Consider the following 18,411-nt stretch of genomic DNA (forward strand, 5'->3'; position numbering starts at 1 on the left):
TTCTCAATATGAATATGATCAACTTCTCTTGTAAAGGCCATGTTTGTTGCGATAACTTGAAATAAAACCAGGGTTTTGAAGAAAATACTTTACTTTTTAATGGAGCCTCTTTATGTGGCTATGATTTTGAGATGACAAATTTGAAATGATCATGACTCCCTCAATATTGATTGTAATTAGTACTACAATCACAAGTATGAAATATTACTATAATTTTTTATTTATTGACATTTGTTTGATTGAAATATAAACATTATATCAAAACATACTTTATCTGCAATTTGTGTGGCCATTCTTGGAAAACCCTAAAAACAATAATTTTAAATCAATGTTAACTCCACTTCATGGAATCTACTTTTTTTTTGAGTGTTTTTTTTGAAGGAACTCACATATACAACTAGATTCTTTAGATTATGCATAGAAAGTTTTAAAAACTAGCTCAAATACCATCATCCTTCTTCCATTGGAAAATGTGTAAAAATAAAAAATTATTTGTTTTTTGGCCCAAAAAAGAACTTTGATATCACTTATAGTAAACCTTAATGGATAATATATGGAAGATAAAACCTTAGCTTGAAAAATAAATCTTATATTAAAAGATACCAACATACATTCACATCATAAACAACATAATAATGTAGATAAAACCTTTAAGGTAGAGTGGCATCATCAAATACTCTTTATGGAGAGAATCACCCCACAAACCATGCCTACTACAATATAATAATCAACATTAACATATCTTAATACAATGATGCTTAGGTGTATTATTTTTCAAGATGAAATATCTTACATTCCATATAAGGAATATACATGTTCAGATCCTCAAGGGACTCTTAGACAACAAGGCTCATAGTCATTGCAAGGATATATGCATTATGAGATCAACATGTCATATGCGAAAATTAAACATAACTGGCGAGGATAACAACATTTATCCCAATCACTCAAGCTACATCCAGTTGACCATACTTGTGTATCTATACTCTCTCATGAAATTTTTTATGAATGTATGACAACTACCCTTTATTATTATATATTTCCTCTAAATACTTAGTGGGACTCTTTATTACCCATCAATTACCAAGTGGGCATATTCCATGATTATGACTACATTACATTCATTATCTCATTGTATACCTCTCTAGGCACCCCATATTACCCCCCCTAGGTAAATACAAACATAGATCATTGATTATAGCAATAGTGTTAAAGATGTATGATGTCATTACTTAAGGCTTGGTTTGAACAATCTAGGGTTGGTGGGATTGATCACATGAATTTGTTGTGATGAGGATTTGACATCAATTACATGAGTTTGGTTTGATGAATGCTATTGATGTTCAAGCATGAAAAGTGTCAACGAGGTTCCCACAAAATGAATGTATTCAATAGTGTTTCCATATAAGTTAGTGGAGTTGCATGGAAATCCTATAAAACATAAATCACAATGCCAAAGGGGTATAACAAGGTCATGCCTCTGCACTTAACTAATGCATGAGTAACCATACAAGGTATATAAATAGAACACTTTATCCTTCCATTGGGAATTTTTTCATTCCTTGTATCTTGACCTTTAAGAAGGCATGGGTGGAGCATTGATAATAATTGTCAATTGCCCTTAATCTCCTTGGGAACCATGAAGTTAAAGTCAAGTTAGATAAACATTTGGGGGGAGGTTAATTTTGATCATTAGGGACTTGAAGTTGTTTTATGCCTACCTCATCCATATGCCATATGTTTGAAAGAGGACTCGTCCCCGTACTACACAACCATAATGTCAATGTTACGTGCAAAGCCCAATTGTATGATTAGGCTAGTGTTATGGTGTTGTGATATTCCTTTTAATTATTTTTTAAATTTTTGATAAATCTTCTCCTCAGAAATTTACACAAGCAAAATTGTCATAAATTTAAATAACACCATGGTAATTTTGCAAAAACTTAGCAATAAAAACACAAATAATACTTATTAGAAACTTAGCCTTATTATATATATGGATTCAAAAATACATTACAAATATGGCTATGAGAACTTGTTAAATAACAGTAAGATATTTGTATGGATGACAATAGCTCCTCCAACATTATGCACCTGCGAGAGTTATGATTGAACTCTCCTTGCGATCTCCACATTAAGCCCAATGAGTAGATCTAATTTGATCCCTACTCTTTTGAGTGGCTAGGGTATATGTCTTAATACCAAAAACGCTCCTCACTAGATCAACTAGGGTGGACCACTGACCACCAAATCTAACCCTCTACATAATGTGGACTCTCACTCAAACAAGCTCCAAGAGTTAAACTCAACAACAACAAAACAATAATCCCAAATTCATGCCTAAGGAGTGATCTCTCATCTCCTTCAATAGTCATGGATTATCGAAATACCATGGGTCTTTTTCTTCTTTTATTAAAGTGACTTATAATATTTCTTTTTCTTTAGCCAGTTTTGAATAATTATTTCTCCCACAGTCCATAATTAATTTTAATTTGTAACCCAGGCTAATGAGATACTCTCCTTTCCCGATGTCCAGAAAAAGGGACATTATATTCCTCCCTTCCCAAAATTGTTTGACCCCAAGCAATTCAACTCTAACCTCGATACTAGGATCCCAAATGAATATGAAGAATCCCTGATGCATCACTAAGATGGAATCCAAAATATGTATGTCAGGACCAATTCCTAGATCCCACTAGCAAATAGGGAATCTATCATCCCCAATGTTTGAACACTCCAACTAGGTTGTACCCCTGGCTAGAAGTAATCTCCCATAAATTTCCCATTTGATAGAGTAATAACTCATAATCTTTCTCTAGTCTAACTACTGGGGTCCCTTGTCATAACAAATGTCAAATTCCACCATAACACCTTTAAAGTCCCTGACTTCCTAGTGAGTATCTCTCCCACCAAACATTAGCAACCCCTAAGATAAACCACCATGTTGATGCTACACTACTCTAATTATAACTGAGATGCCATTATGCCATAGCTCTTACTAATGTTTTTGCGTCCCACTATACTTGCTATCTCTCTCAAACATCTTGGAAGCTTGTATCCATCCATCCAACATCTTTTGTTTATGTGGGTTGAGCAATAATGTGCAAGGTTTCTTGTTACTTGCACTTCTACTCTCCTACAATTGTGAACTCAATGTGCTAAAAGCCTTGTTTATGTACTTCTAAAGAGGGTTATTATACGTCTCACTTCCTGCTCTCATTAAGAGCATGTTTTAATTGTTTCCCTCTCAGGTGTTTTAACTGCTCCTCAATACTAAAAAGCTTGACAACTGACCTTAATTTTTTTATCCTCCATTCTTCAAGCTCACTATCCTTCTTAAATATTGTGTCCTTTAGCCTCTTGAGTTTTTCCTTTATTTCTAAGAGGCCTCCTATAATCTCCTACAAATTTGCAACATCTTTGTACCTATTCAACTCACCCATCCGACCTTGGGTGTCACTGTTTCTGTCATCCACCTATGTTATGGTATTTATAGATGATGAAGATTGTGCTTCACTAAATCTTTCTTCTTTATAGGTTCCTCATTAGCTAACATGTTTTTGTTCTTGGGGTATGCCATTGACTCCATGCTCCACAGTTTCACCTACTATTTTTTCCTTAGCACCCTTTGACTACAATAAATATTTTCCTTTACCAATTCCTTACCAGTGACCAATTGTCCTCCTTTTCTGTTGTGATGGACAATTTTGCTTCCTTCCCTTTTGGTTCTTACCCTTGTTGGCATAACGTGTCACCTGTAACCCCATTGGATTTCTCTCTTTCAGTTAGCTACCTTTTGAACCATATAAGGTTAAGATCAATTCTCGAGAGTTCATGATCAACATGTGAAAAAACCTATTCTTTCCTCCAAATAGCCAACACCTTTGATTGCAACTATTTGCAACATCATCATCACCTAGAATCAAAGACAAAATATTTTGCATGTTGGTTTTTACAATGCCAGTATGATATTCTCTAATGTTGGTAAAGAAATAGTGGAATATTTGAAAAATCAATTCATTGCAATCTAGATTGAACATGTTGGCACATGTTTTGGTTTTGGCCACCATATCCAAAACCTCGAGTTTCTTACCATAAGTAAGGTCCTCGATATTATGCAATCTTTGGAAGCTCTCCACAATTAGTTGTAACACCCTTGTTAGAATGTCATCGTTGTAGGGGGGAACATGAGCAGTTATCCTTATGATCTCACAAGACAAGAAGCAAATGCAAGCCTTACCTCCTTACAAGGATGTTCCATAAGCTTGTGTTGGACCAAGGTTAGCATTTATGGCTTCACTGCCTAACTTAATATCCTCCAATTTGCTTGGGCTACTTTGGACAAGAATGTGTCTAACTCCTCCAATTTAGAGAGGACATCCCTTGTCTTTATAAACTTGAAATTTGAAAGAAGTGCAAAAATCCAATTTCCCACGTCCTTTTCTTTCTGTAGATCCCTCGACTGCTTTTGCTAAAGAGTAGTTGGAATCCTAAGAAGGGTTTGTTGATCTGCCTTGTTCTTTGCCTCATTAAAGCGTTACTGCCCAAAGAACCAAATGATATATTATTGAACTACTACAACCTTCTCACCAAGTTATTTATGGCGTTTGTGATGCATTCTAAAGCATGTTTCCATCTATTGTCTATAATCCAATGGTGGCATATAGTCATGAAGGCATTTAATAACCATGATTATTAATTTAATTGAAATTTCAAGGGTTTTGGATGAGAAATTTAGGGTACAATTTTTTATTCCAAAACACCATAAAAACCACTCAAAAACTTTCACAATAGAAATCACCAGTAGTGAAGTAAAATGTGCAACTCACAAATAGAATTCTAAAGCTACGACACTATGCTATTAAAATGCTATTCTCGGGAAGGATTTTACACAAATTTTATGAGATAGAACCTGATAGGTACACTTCAGAAATTGTTGTTTACACGCTTACCCACTCGACTTGTAGAAAAATGATATTTAGCCTCAGTAATTTGACATGGAATTAGTCATCTTGACCCTCCACGATTTCTCCCTAGGATCTGGCACTCATGTTAGGGTTTTATGTCAACTTGTCCCCTAAGATTAATTAACTCAACCCTCCACCATTCTGCCCTAGAAATTGGCACTCACGTTAGGGTTTATATCAACTTGTTCCTTCAACAATTTTTCCCCAAGGACTGGAAAATTAGTATTGGAAGAATGCTCGTCCTCAACTATAGATAATCTGCTCTTTCAACAGAGGAACCTGATTTCCCTCTCAAAGAGATACTTAACCCTCCATGCTAATACAAATTTCTGGGTCTTTAATACCCATATTCAACCCTCTAATTGGTGCAACTAGACCTTGGTTTTTTATAGTGGGAATCACCACCCTAATTTTCCAATCTCGCCCCACACTTAACTGCTCCAAAACCCTAAGGAATTTGGCAGTTTGACCCACACTCAGCCACTCCAAAAAAAACCTTCATGATTTTCAGCATTTGAGAGAAGTCACAACTTAATTTAGGGCTTTTTTGAATCGACCTACAAAAAGTTGATTCTCAGATGCAAGTTCAACATTCTAAGTCAATAATTTTACCCCATGCACCTTTAACCTAATTAGGCCTCAAGGATGTAGTGAATCGACCCAAATTTGTGATCAGAATTTTGGCCTCTTGAAGTGTATGTGACTCTCTATGCATATAGCTTGGCCCCTCCAATAGATGACTCACCCCAATTGAAATATACACCGTCTCCTTCAAAGCAGTAATTTGAACCCTTGAAATTATGTGGCTAGATAACTCGTGCCGACAGCAATGGCAACACCTCAACCTAGATGATTGCAACCTGGACCTGCTGCGATGGAAAGCACAATTTATTTCATTGGTACACTGTTATAGGTTATACACCTATTATAACCCTCTCGACACTGGGAAATGAATTTGCCCCCGTCAACGAACTCTTATGAATCTAAGCACTGTGAAATTACCCTTTAAACCTTCACAATGATGAAATTACCCTTTAAATCCTCAAGCTGGCAGAAAAACCCAATCTTGATACTACTATAATATTCTTTTAAATTATTGGCGGTGGTAGGAGCCGGATGGGTTATCTTATGTCCCATGAATAAAAGATGACTCAATGTGCATGGGGATTGGGTATCGCCTCCAATAACCAAGCTGAATGCCTAGCTCTATGGCATGGTTTAGAAATAACATTAACAAAGAAATTTATGAATGCCTAACTCTATGGCAAGGTTTGGAAATAACATGAACAAAAAATATTACCAAAATATTTGCGTTTAGAAAATCAATGTTGGCAATCCATCAACTAAAGAAGGTTAAAAAATCACAAAGTCTAGATCAACCTTTTATTCTACAAAGGATCATTCTTCAATTATTGCACTTTAAGCGAATTGAATTTTTCACTTAGAAACTTGAACACAAAGGTAGACTCAATGGCCAATAAAGGAGCTTCAATGGAGGAAGGAAACCTTGTATTGATTCGTTATTCACCCATTCCTTAATCATGGGATTAGTGACACTTATTTTTGTAAATTTAACGTTGGTATTAATAATTGGATCATAGCACGAGTCTCTTTGGTGGATCCTTTAAATATAATCATTGTTTACCCACATCCATCTCCGCTCTTCAAAATACAACTCGTAGCTTGGAATAAGCATTGTAAGGACCTGCAGTCCTTGGCACGACCTCTCGTTGGTGCGACGAGTTGGTTCATCCCTCAGGCATGCGGATTGACTGAGATCAGACTTACAACGCGACGAAGTTATGTTATGATACAAGTGCATAGGAGGAGAGCGAGCTGTTTTATATGCATGGGGAGCATGAACGCTCAACCCACGACCGACCAACAAATGTAGCAAGGCCGACCTTACTTGTGGGCGTTTGGACGAAGGCCGACTCATGTTTTAGAAGTATTTGCGATGGAGATGAGGGCGTGGGCAGGTCGGCTGGGTAGCCAAGACCTTGGTCTGCCACTCGTATAAACAAGCACGCATTGGAGACATTTGCATCATTCGATCTTCGCTCATCCAACAAAGGAGAAGTGCATGGAATAAAAGGTAGCCGCAGCAAATAAAGGGAAGTCGCAGCACGGTGATGCGCCCAACCTTGGGCGAGGCTACATGAGGAAAATGCATTGTCTTGGTTTGGGTGAGGGCGCGGGTAGAGGAGCGCCCGCCGGTCGAAGAGTAGGGCGTGCACGGGTGTGGGCGCCCAGTTGTGCGAAGGAGTGCCCGACGGTTGAACAAAGGCATGGGTGCTCGATTTGTGTGATGACTTGGCATGGGTTCTTGGGTAGCTTGGGTGAGCACCCGCCCGTCATGCAAGGGTAAATGGTGGAGACTTGGTGGAGTCACCCGCCAGTGTGAAGTGTTGAGATTGTGAACGGAGGTGTGACTCGTGCGGAGGCGCCCGTGTGTGGCGACTTGGTTACGATGAGGCGCGCCCAAGTTGGGCAAACAACACGATCGTGTGACGAGGTGAACGAAGGGTTGGTGAGTCGTGCGGCGACCATGCGGAGGTGCCGACGAGCTAGGCAACCAAGTTTGTCGAAGTTGAAAATTGGCTAAGTGTAAATTTGGGGTTTCCCAAGATTTAACTTGTACTTTGTAAAAGTGAAGATTGTATAATATATTGATTCGGGCATACTCATATTGCAGGGAGTTGCCCCTCCCTTTATACTGTTGTGCATTTCTCTTGTATAATGTTGTTTATGTGAATGTTATGGGCTTTCACTTGTATAAAGGAAACATAATAATACTTGGTAATGAAAATAAAACTAAGTATGGAATGTTAGGCGTAGTCTACAATCGTAAGTATTGGTGAAAAGAAAACGATTGGTAGTGCCGCACCTCGCTATAAGCAGTTGAAAGACTACCGCAGGTGTAGGGGCGTGACAGGTGGTATCAAAGCTGGTCCAAGTTTTGCAGGAAACTTGGTGAACTGAATCAAGGAGTTGATTCTATGAAGACCGAAGACTTGGAAGGAAGTTCAAGTTTTGCAGGTGACAGGTGGAATATCAGGGTGATTCAGGTGAATGGTGAAACAAGTTTAGCAGAGGTGAAGCTTAGTGCTTGGGCCAAGCTGAACGAAAAGGCATGGCAAGTTTGGAAGAATGTGAAGGGAAGATCTTGCTTACCTTATACAGGTTGAAGCATATGAAAGAAGAGAACCCCCAGATTCGAGATAAGCTTGAAGTCTTGGAAAATAATGTTGAAGACGAATTTCTTCAACTTGGTTGGGCAACAGAGCAAGATGAAGTTGTAGATTGTGCTGACAAGGAAGAGGAAGCCGTGATGGTCGAGGATGTTGCAGACGTGACCATGATGGAGGATGAACTTGAGATTGATCAAGTTGGACTAGGATCGTGCAGTTTGCAGTCATGGATGGATGAGGATACTCACATGGAGGAGCCTCATGATGATGATGTAAGTACTATTGATACTTGTGTTTCATTTGAGCATTTGGTAGATGGATCATATGCAGGGAAGAGCAAAGTCATTTTGCTGATGCAAGGGAGCATCTTACCATGGATTTCTATGATGAGACCTTGTATGGAGAAGCAAGTATTATTGACTGTTGCAGGACTTGTTGGGGTTGTTTGTGACCTTATGGTAGAAGGTGCAAAGGCCCGTGACAAGGGAGGAACATGATGATCATTACGGAGGATTGGGTCATGCTTTAGCCACATGGATAATTGGCTAAGTTCCCGGCATGACTCATGGACAACTTAGAGAAGGGCACACACTTGGGTATGATGATACTTGGGTGGATTTCTCATGGTCGAGACCAAGAGCAAGTCTTGGTGGAACCTTCAGTGGGGGGAGCTATGATGGAAGGGACTCGTGATGATGATATGGTTGGGTGACCGAGTTCACTAGACCGAAGATTGCGGACTTGGAAGAGGATGACCGATTGTTGTGATGAGTCTACTTGGTTGGACAACATGGGAAACTTAGTCATGGACATCAGGTTGGAGACATGGAGCATGGCAGTCTTATGCAGGGACATTATGCAGGAGCACTTGTAGAGGTGTCACTTATGGGCATCCGATGAGGAGTGCCAAGGCAGGGATGTTGTGCAGGTGGATTTGTTGGTGTGACATGGAGACTTATTACTTATGAGCCGATGGAGAGGTTGTGCACTTATGTACAACAAGGCCATGGACTTGGATGGAGTTGTGAGTAGACTATGGAGCATTCCTACTACATGGAGAGCTGAGGCATCTTGCAGAGACCTTTGGGCCGAGACTTGTATACTTGCTGAGATGTTGGTTGGAGATGACTCATGGAGCTCATGATAACATGAAGTTGTGACTTTTAGGAACTTCATATATGGTGGACTTGGAGGATCTGATGCATTGAGGCGCTGAGGTCAAAGACTTTGATGCAGGACGGGGTGCATACTTCCGAGTACATGTATGGGCATGGCTTGGAAGAGTGACTTGATGTGGAGGATCGATATGAGACACTTTGGAGTGATGGAGTTATGACGATGATGATGCCTTGGTGGCAACACTTGGGCAAGGGTTGAGCCGAGACTCAACCACTTTTGACACATGGGAGCTGATTGATCTATGATCATGGGCAGCACATGGATAGATGAGACAGGTGTATACTTGTTTCTATGGCAGACTTGAGGGATGACACATTATAGATATGATGGAGGTTACTTCATGGACCTGGATGTGGCACATCGAGAGTCGGAGTTCGATGAGATGATCTCTTCACTTTGAGGAGATGGATGTTTTGCAGATGGATGATGATGTTGGGGTAGATGTGGTTGATTTCATACAACACCTTAGTACCAGACATCATGGACAACATGTTCCAGATGAGATGAGGACTACTTCATGGACCTGAGCATGGCTTACACTTATAAGGAGATGGATTCTTAATCGAGTTGAGGATGCGACGAGATGTTCTGAGAAACGACTGGTGATGGCATGAGGATGTGCATTCTCATGGTTTGAGCGGATAGTTGGACTGATCACCTGACTAGTTCAAACATGAGGGGATCCAGTGTGCAGAGATGTGTTAGCATTTGTTGGAGTATCATGGCAGCAGTTCACACGAGGACGACACATGATAAGGTCGACACGATATGTTGCAGGAAGCATGTAGCTTGAGATGGAGGGACCAACCTTCCACGATGGGGAGCAGCATGTAGAGATTGTGATAGGGTGATCAATGATCACGGATTGAGATGATTTCCGATGTATGACATACCGATGGGGTGTATACCTTGGTATGGTGACCTTGGTGACAGATGGTTGTCGAGAGGAGACATGATGGAGATGGTGGTTCTACATATGTTGCAGAGATGATTGCAGTATGTGGAAGAGTTGACATCATGGGTGAGACAGTTGCTGATGATCTTGGTGGATGGCTACCAGGATGGTATGTTGTCGAGGACGACAATGATTTCAGGTGGAGGAGGATGTAAGGACCTGCAGTCCTTGGCACGACCTCCCATTGGTGCGATGAGTTGGTTCATCCCTCGGGCGCGCGGATTGACTAAAGTGCGAGCTTAGACTTACAACACGATGAAGTTATGTTATGATACAAGTGTGTAGGAGGAGAGTGAGCTGTTTTATATGCGTGGGGAGCATGAACGCTCAACCCACGGCCAACCAACAAACGTAGCAAGGCCGACCTTACTTGTGGGCGTTTGGAGGAAGGCCGACTCATGTTTTAGAAGTATTTGCAATGGATATGAGGGCGTGGGCAGGTCAGCTGGGTAGCCAAGACCTTGGCCTGCCACTTGTATAAACAAGCACGAGTTGGAGACATTTGCATCATTTTATCTTTGCTCATCCAACAAAGGAGAAGTGCGTGAAATAAAAGGTAGCCGCAACAAATAAAGGGAAGTCGCAGCACGGTGATGCGCCCAACCTTGGGCGAGGCTACACAAGGAAAACACATTGTCTTGGTTTGGGTGAGGCCGCGCGTAGAGGAGCGCCCACCGGTCAAAGAGTAGGGCGTGCACGGGTGTGGGCGCCCGGTTTACGTGACGACTTGGCACGGGTTCTTGGGTAGCTTGGGTGAGTGCCCACCCGTCGTGCAAGGGTAAAAGGTGGAGACTTGGTGGAGTCATCTGCCGGTGTGAAGTGTTGAGATTGTGAATGGAGGTGTGACTCGTGCGGAGGCACCCGTGTGTGGCGACTTTGTTATGACGAGGCGCGCCCAAGTTAGGCAAACAACACGATTGTGCGACGAGGTGAACGAAGGGTTGGTGAGTTGTGTGGCGACCGTGCGGAGGTGCCGACGAGCTGGGCAACCGAGTTTGCCGAAGTTGAAATTTCGCTGTGTAAATTTGGAGTTTCCCAAGATTTAACTTGTACTTTGTAAAAGTGAAGATTGTATAATATATTGATTCGGGCATACTCATATTGCAGGGAGTTGCCCTTCCCTTTATACTGTTGTGCATTTCTCTTGTATCTGCTGTTTATGTGAATGTTATGGGCTTTCACTTGTATAAAGGAAACATAATAATACTTGGTAACGAAAATAAAACTAAGTATGGAATGTTAGGCGTAGTCTACAATCGTAAGTATTGGTGAAAAGAAAACGATTGGTAGTGCCGCACCTCGCTATAAGCAGTTGAAAGACTACCGTAGGTGTAGGGGCATGACAAGCATGCTCGAGAAGGTGGCCAATAATAAATATCTGGCCACACAACATTAAAGAAGTGAAATCATTTCTTAATCAGAAGAACATATGGCGATTCAACACAGGAAGTAGTGCTAACAAGTGACCCTCAGCTATGGCAAAGAATTTAATTTACTACAGGCTGGTGTTATTATCTTCATTCCTACGTATCTCTAAAATGACATCCCACGGGGTTCGTCGGGATCTTGGGCTGGATATGGAAGCCCCACATTTTAATGCTTCAGGGCGATAGTGCAGAGAAAGATGAAGTTATTCAAGGCATTGGATAGTCCTCTAGTTCTATAGTACGTTGTTATTGAGGGACTCCATCATTGAACAATGGTAGCTTCATCCCTTGAAATTCATCTCACAGAGCGATCTGCCATGGCAAATTTGGCTGATCAGTCTCAGGAAAGCAAACAAGTTAAAACTATCCAGCTTCTGGAGAGACTGTTGGAGTCCGTCAAAGGGCTTTTAACTGCTCTACATCAATAGAATGTTGCGGAGGAAAGTGAAAGGAAATCATTCCAGTGGTTCATGGAATCTAAGCACGTCCTACAACGAAGCAATTTGGAATGATTTCAGGCGGAGATTACGTCAGAGTTGACAACACTTGGCAAAAAGGTGGTTGAATTGGAGGAAACTTCCAAAAAAGATGACCAACACATTACGGAGGTGGCCAAGACCAACATCAACCCTGCGAAGAAAAAGGCTCGTTGTGCGAAGGCGACCCAGACATTTGGATATAATTGGCATGGATACAATTCTATTTGAACCTGCTTTTTCCTTTATTCATTAGTCTTACTATTTATGAAATATTTTGATATTATGAGTCTCTTGTCGAGTTTAGAGCAGGGATATTTTTAGAGTAGGAGGCAAAAACTATCATAAGAATAGGATATCTACATTGTGGATCTCTGAAAGTAGTGAGTATTTGGAACATGATGAATTTTGTAAGGGATTTAGTTTAAAATAAAGCGTTTTTAAATATAATGTGATACTAACTTTAAATTATATATATATATATATATATATATATATATATATATATATATATATTATTTTTTAAAATTTCAGATAATTTTTTTTTCAAAATTTTTCAGAAATTTTACACATGTAATTTTGCAGTACATTTAAATAAGAGTAGGGCACTTTTGCAAAAATTTAGCAAGAAAAATATATATAATACTTATTAGAAATTCAACCTTATTATATTAAATATGGATATGGAAATACATGTCAAATATGGTTTTGAGAACTTGTTACAACTCCACCAATATATAGTATGGTTGACACTAGCACCTCCAAAGTTATGCTCGTGGGAGAGATCTAATTGACCTCTGCTTGTGATCTCCACTTTAAGCCTAGTGAGCGGATCCTATTTGATCTCTGGTCTTGAGCTGCCATAATATATGTTTCATTACTAAAACATTTTCTCGCTAGATCAGCTAGGGTCGACCATTAACCATCAAAACTAACCCTCTACATAATGTAGTCTCTCACCCAAACAAATTTCAAGTGCTCAACTCAACAACAACGAAACACTAATCCAAAATATATACCTAAGGAGTAAGCTCTCATCTCCTTTATTTCTTTTACTAATCATGGAACTATGAATCTTTTTCTTCTTTTATTAAAGTAATTTATAATATTTCTTTTTCTTTTAATTATTTTTAATTAATTTTCCTATTACTTATAATTAATTTTAATTTATAACTTAAACTAATAAAATATTCTTCTTTCCCAAAGTTTAAAATAAAGTTAAACTATAAATGCATCACAATCGTATTAACATATATATACCTCGCCTTATTAAAAACTTGCAACAATAACATTTAACTTATCCATTTTGTTTTCCTTGGATACAATTCTCAAAGAAAAAGAAATGCCAAAGGAGCTTCTGAGTGTAAAGATAACATATCGAAGTAGCTTCCCCATTTTCAACCCACATGGCATATCGAACTAATAACAATGAGATAAACTAATTGAACTAAACTTAATAGTTTCAAAAATATTTAAAGCATCTTATACAACTTAGAACGTTAAAACATTTAAAGGAAGAATGAAATAACTAATGACTTGTCAATTTCAATTTAACCATTAAGACCAAACGTATGAGAAAAAGAATTAAATTTATTTTCATCTTAGTATCATTTATACTAATTCAAATGCTTGATTGGATGAGAAGGTAAAATGAAAGAGAGAATTTTGAAAAATGTAAGTTAAAAAAAATAATGTAAAATTATATAAGAAAATTTTAAAAAGGAAAAAGAATGACTTTATGTAAATTAGGTGTGAAGAGTTAATATATTTAGGCAAAAATAATCCAAAGCAATTTCAATTAAGGAAAAGGCAAATAAAAAAGAATATTACAACGAATTAATGCTTTGATTATGCAAGACAACTCTATGAGAAAGGATCAGAGGTTGAGCTTCCCTTAGGATCAACACAACTACAAAACTTTTCACGTTACAAGATGTAGATATTGGAATTAAGAAACTGAAAATAGGAAAGACAAATGACTTGGTTGAACATCAAACAAAGTATCTAAAATGGGGAATGAACACTCTTGCACCACACATCATGGAAATATTCAACAACATCAAGGATTCCCAAGAGACTAGACAATTAGCATAACAATACCCTTTTTTAAAAGTGGAGGCATTAATAATCCTTCCAACTATAAAACCATTATGATCGAACCTTTGTTTGTAAAGCTTTTCGGCAACATCGTAGAAAATAGAGTCAATAAGTGGGCAGAAGTAAAAGAAAAAAGGGTAAAAGGGCAAGCGAGTTTTAGGCCGAAACATTCTACAGTGGATCATGGTATCACGCCGAGACACAATATTGAAAAGGTTTGGGGGAACAAAGAAGAAGTATTTTGCTTCTTTGTTGACTTCAAAAAGGCATTTGACACAGTGCCTAGAGATAAGATGTGGCGTAGAATGGAAGAAATGAAAATTTATTTGCATTATAAAGTCACTATCCATAGGCTCTATGAAGGTGTGAAAGTCAAAATTAGAACTTCAAAAAACATTTTAGAAAGCTTTAGAAGTGACATTGGAGTCAAGCAAGGCTACCCCTTATCCCATACTCTTTTTGGTTGATATATTAATAAATTGGAAGAGTAGCTAAATCTGTAAAGTGGAGATGGTGTTCAATTGGGGGAGTTTGTGATCAAACTTCTTTTATATGTTGATGACCTTGTATTGATTGCTAATTCGGCCCATGGATTGCAGATGCACCAATATGCCCTTGAGAATTTTTGTAGAGCATTAGAGATGCGAGTCAATACTAGTAAAACCAAAATAATGATTTTCTCTAAAAAAATGAAGCGAGCCAACATACGTTCTTCTTTGAAGGCAACATTCTTGAAGAAGTAAATGAGTACAAGTACCTTGTCAATTGATTTCAACAACAAGCTTAATTGGGAGGACTACAGAAAGAAGGGGATTTTAGGAGGGTGGAAAGCATTATATGCTCTTCAAAACAAATGTAGAGAAGCATAGTTATGGGATTGAAAAATGATTAAAGTGCTTTTTGGACTCCTAGTTTGTCCAATGATGCTATATGGGTGTGAATTGTGGGTTAGCAACTCCCCCATCACAAAATGGAAACAAATTGAACATGGGTGGGACTACTGCAAATTGATTCCAAACACCAAAACTCCATAGGGCGGAAACAAATTGAGAAAATCCAAGAACACTTGATCATGAGCAAGTTCAAAATAAAAAATTTAGTTCCTTAAATGTTGAGAAAAATATGAGTAGTTTCCATTGAAGCAATTGCTATGGTGCGTCTCATAAGATATCTAAAAAGAATTGAACAAATGGGAGTAGGTAGATGGCCTAATGCTATTTTCAATGAAGGCATGAGCGAAAGAAAGAAAACATGGATGAGACAAAACTACACATGGATGCAAAAATGGAATATCTAACTCAATGCATATCCTACAAATAGCAAGGAGGTAAAGAATTTTGTTATGAAAAAGTTCAGTAAACGTATTGGGAAAAAAGTTGGGTAGAAAGAAGAAGTACTATGTTGAGGAATTCAACCCTACTTGTGATCTTCAACAAAAAGAGTACATTGGAGCTAACATTGGCTGGAATGCTAAAGTTTTTATTTCTCAATTAAGAACTAACTTGCATCAACTCCGATGGGAAACATGATGGTGGTAAATACCTAAAGAAGCTTGGGAAGAATCGGTGTGTACACTTTGCACGTCTGAGGCAGTGGAATGAGAAACACATTTGGTTTTGGAATGTGATGCTTTAAGAGACATCAAAGACAAATATAGGAATATGTTAGCATTAGTCCCTTGACATTGTTTTTTAAACAAAAAGACTAAACAAAAAACGCGAAAAACGAAAACTCTAATAGTTCCATAGACTATTTTTAATGTGATGAACATTAAAATATCATTCACTTCATTTTATAAACTAAACACAAACCAAAATATCAAACAAATACAAACAAGTATATCATTCACTTCATTTTATAAACTAAACGCACACCAAAATATCAAACAAATACAAACACGTTCCCTGACTCATAAAAAACAAGGCCACATAGCTAGCGTTCTCTCCCGCTTAGTTTAATAAAATATTTTAATGTCATGATGGGTTGTATGTACTCCAAAGAATAATAAAATTGTAAAATGAGTTATATGAATATTTGTTTAACATTTTTTAATTTTATTTTTAATATAATTAAACAATTTTTTGGTAGATAAAGTTTATATATATATAATTGACATTGAAGAGAATGATATCAAGTTAATAATTATTTATTTAATATTGAATGATAACAATTTTTTATATAATGCTCATATTATAGTACACATGTCATGTCATTAGAGTATAGATTGATATAATGAGAGTTGTACAAATTATACACATGTTTTTTTTTTTTTTAATAGGAACGGTTAGACCGATATATTACTTCTTGGCTGAAATGCCTCAATTCAGGTTACAAAAAGGGTGGAAGGGCTCAGATTTCGCCACATCCAGGAACCGTGTAACTATCCTCCTAAAGATCCTGCAAATTTTGCATTCTATATTTCTTGCAGATTTCTCTATCTTTCCTAATTTATAGATGCAAACAAACTGCTTTAATATAAGATAGTAAAACATTTTTATCGGACAGCTAGGGGATGGGATCCCAACCTTCTTCTCCGTCTCTTATATAATTTCCGAGAGGAAGGAGAACCGCTTTATTGGCTTCGGCATCTGCTTCTTTGTTGTTATCCCTCTTTATGTGAAGAAATTCCAAATTCTGGAAGGAATATGTCAGGGAGTTAATTCTGCTCAGCAATCTAGATAGTCTTAAATCTGAGGGAGAGGAGTTGTCCACAATGGCCTTTATAATAGTCTGAGAGTCCCCAAAAACAACTGCATCTTTGATTCCCAAGGTCTTGAGCACCTTGAGTCCCTGGAGGAGAGCTAGTGCTTCAGCTTGAATACTGGTATTAATGCCCACTCCCCAAGCATATCTAGCTTCCATTTTGCCCTCTGCACTTTTGATAACACCACCAGATCTAGATTTGCCTGGATTGCCTTTAGCTACACCGTCAAAAAAAGAGCTTTCCTCGCCTTTTTGATGCAAAATTCAACAAATTCACTGTCTTTAAGGCATATTTGCCAAGGTTTTAGGGGGGGAAGGGGGCCTTTACTTTATCTGAAAATTGGAGATCCAGGGAGGCTCCCCAAACTATTTCTTGTTCAGTGAGATCCGTCGTGTCAATCTGGTCTCCCATGCAATCTTTGAGGTGGATTTTAATTTTTACCCAGATTATCTTAGAAGCGCTCTTCTTATCCTTAAAAATCCTTTGGTTTCTTTCCAGCCAGATATGCCAGCAGATTAATTTGGGCAGGGCAAGCCATGCATCTTTGATTTGGGGGTTCTGAGAAGTGCCACCAAGGTACATTCGCTTCCAATTAGAGAACAGTTCTGAGCAGTGATTGAGAGGGGCGAAATTCATGCTCCATGGGCCTAAAGCCTTCTTCCACAGATCTGCACCAAATTTACAGGACAACATCATGTGGGAGGCATTTTCCTCTTGTTCCTCACACAGTGAGCAGCGAGATGGCCCTAAATATCCTCTTTTCCTGAGCCTATCTTCTGTCAAAATTCTGTGATGACATAATAGCCAACAGAAGGAGTCAATTTTGGTAGCATTGTTGTTGACCAAATCCCCTGCCAGGGCCTCGGATCGGGCAGTACATTAGGATAGCGGGAGAGCTAGATATATCCCTGCGAGACAGTGTATTTACCAGGGATCGGGCCCCAACCGCGGCTGTCTGCCTTCCTTCTGTTCATTGGGGCTTTGCCTTTCAGGTGGGAGAGAAAAACAGCGTAATCATTGACAAGTTTCGGTGGCACCTCTAATTGTTTCCATCACTGCTATTCATCGTTTTCCCAATGGGATAAATCCCACAGCATTTTGATACCTACATTGTCCATCCAATCTTTCAGAGAGGCTAAAGATCGGTCTCCGGCAAGCGGCTCACTGCCCATGATACTGTCGTCCCAAATTTGAATGCGCTGACCATTACCCGGAATCCAGTGCGCATATTGCTTGATCAGGGTTGAGGTTTTTTCGCACAGTTTGTGTATCATCGAACCTGCAATTATCTTTGGATTGTTCAAGCAGCGTGTTCTCTGCCCACCATAATATTTTTTCCACAGTGCAAGCTGTACCCAACCCGGTTTTGGAGCGATGATCCTCCATACCAATTTTACACCCATGGCTATATTTTG

At 38.8% G+C, this 18,411-nt stretch overlaps 1 protein-coding gene across 1 annotated transcript; it reads right to left on the reverse strand.

The window, feature by feature from the left end:
* Positions 1 to 16,797: 16,797 nt before the first annotated feature.
* Positions 16,798 to 17,154, reverse strand: LOC149239142 (uncharacterized). Its single transcript, XM_089369766.1, has one exon. It carries the CDS (start codon positions 17,152 to 17,154, stop codon positions 16,798 to 16,800), a length of 357 nt encoding a protein of 118 aa, XP_089225892.1.
* Between the last annotated feature and the right edge of the window lie 1,257 nt (positions 17,155 to 18,411).

This window comes from Pinus tabuliformis, chromosome 8, assembly GCF_031772625.1.
Source record: "Pinus tabuliformis cultivar Carrire ecotype Pingquan chromosome 8, CPIR1, whole genome shotgun sequence".
NCBI classification, from domain to species: domain Eukaryota; kingdom Viridiplantae; phylum Streptophyta; class Pinopsida; order Pinales; family Pinaceae; genus Pinus; species Pinus tabuliformis.

Coding starts and splice junctions, on each gene's coding strand:
- LOC149239142 (XM_089369766.1), bottom strand. CDS start 17,154: ATGGAAGCTAGATATGCTTGGGGAGTGGGCATTAATACCAGTATTCAA.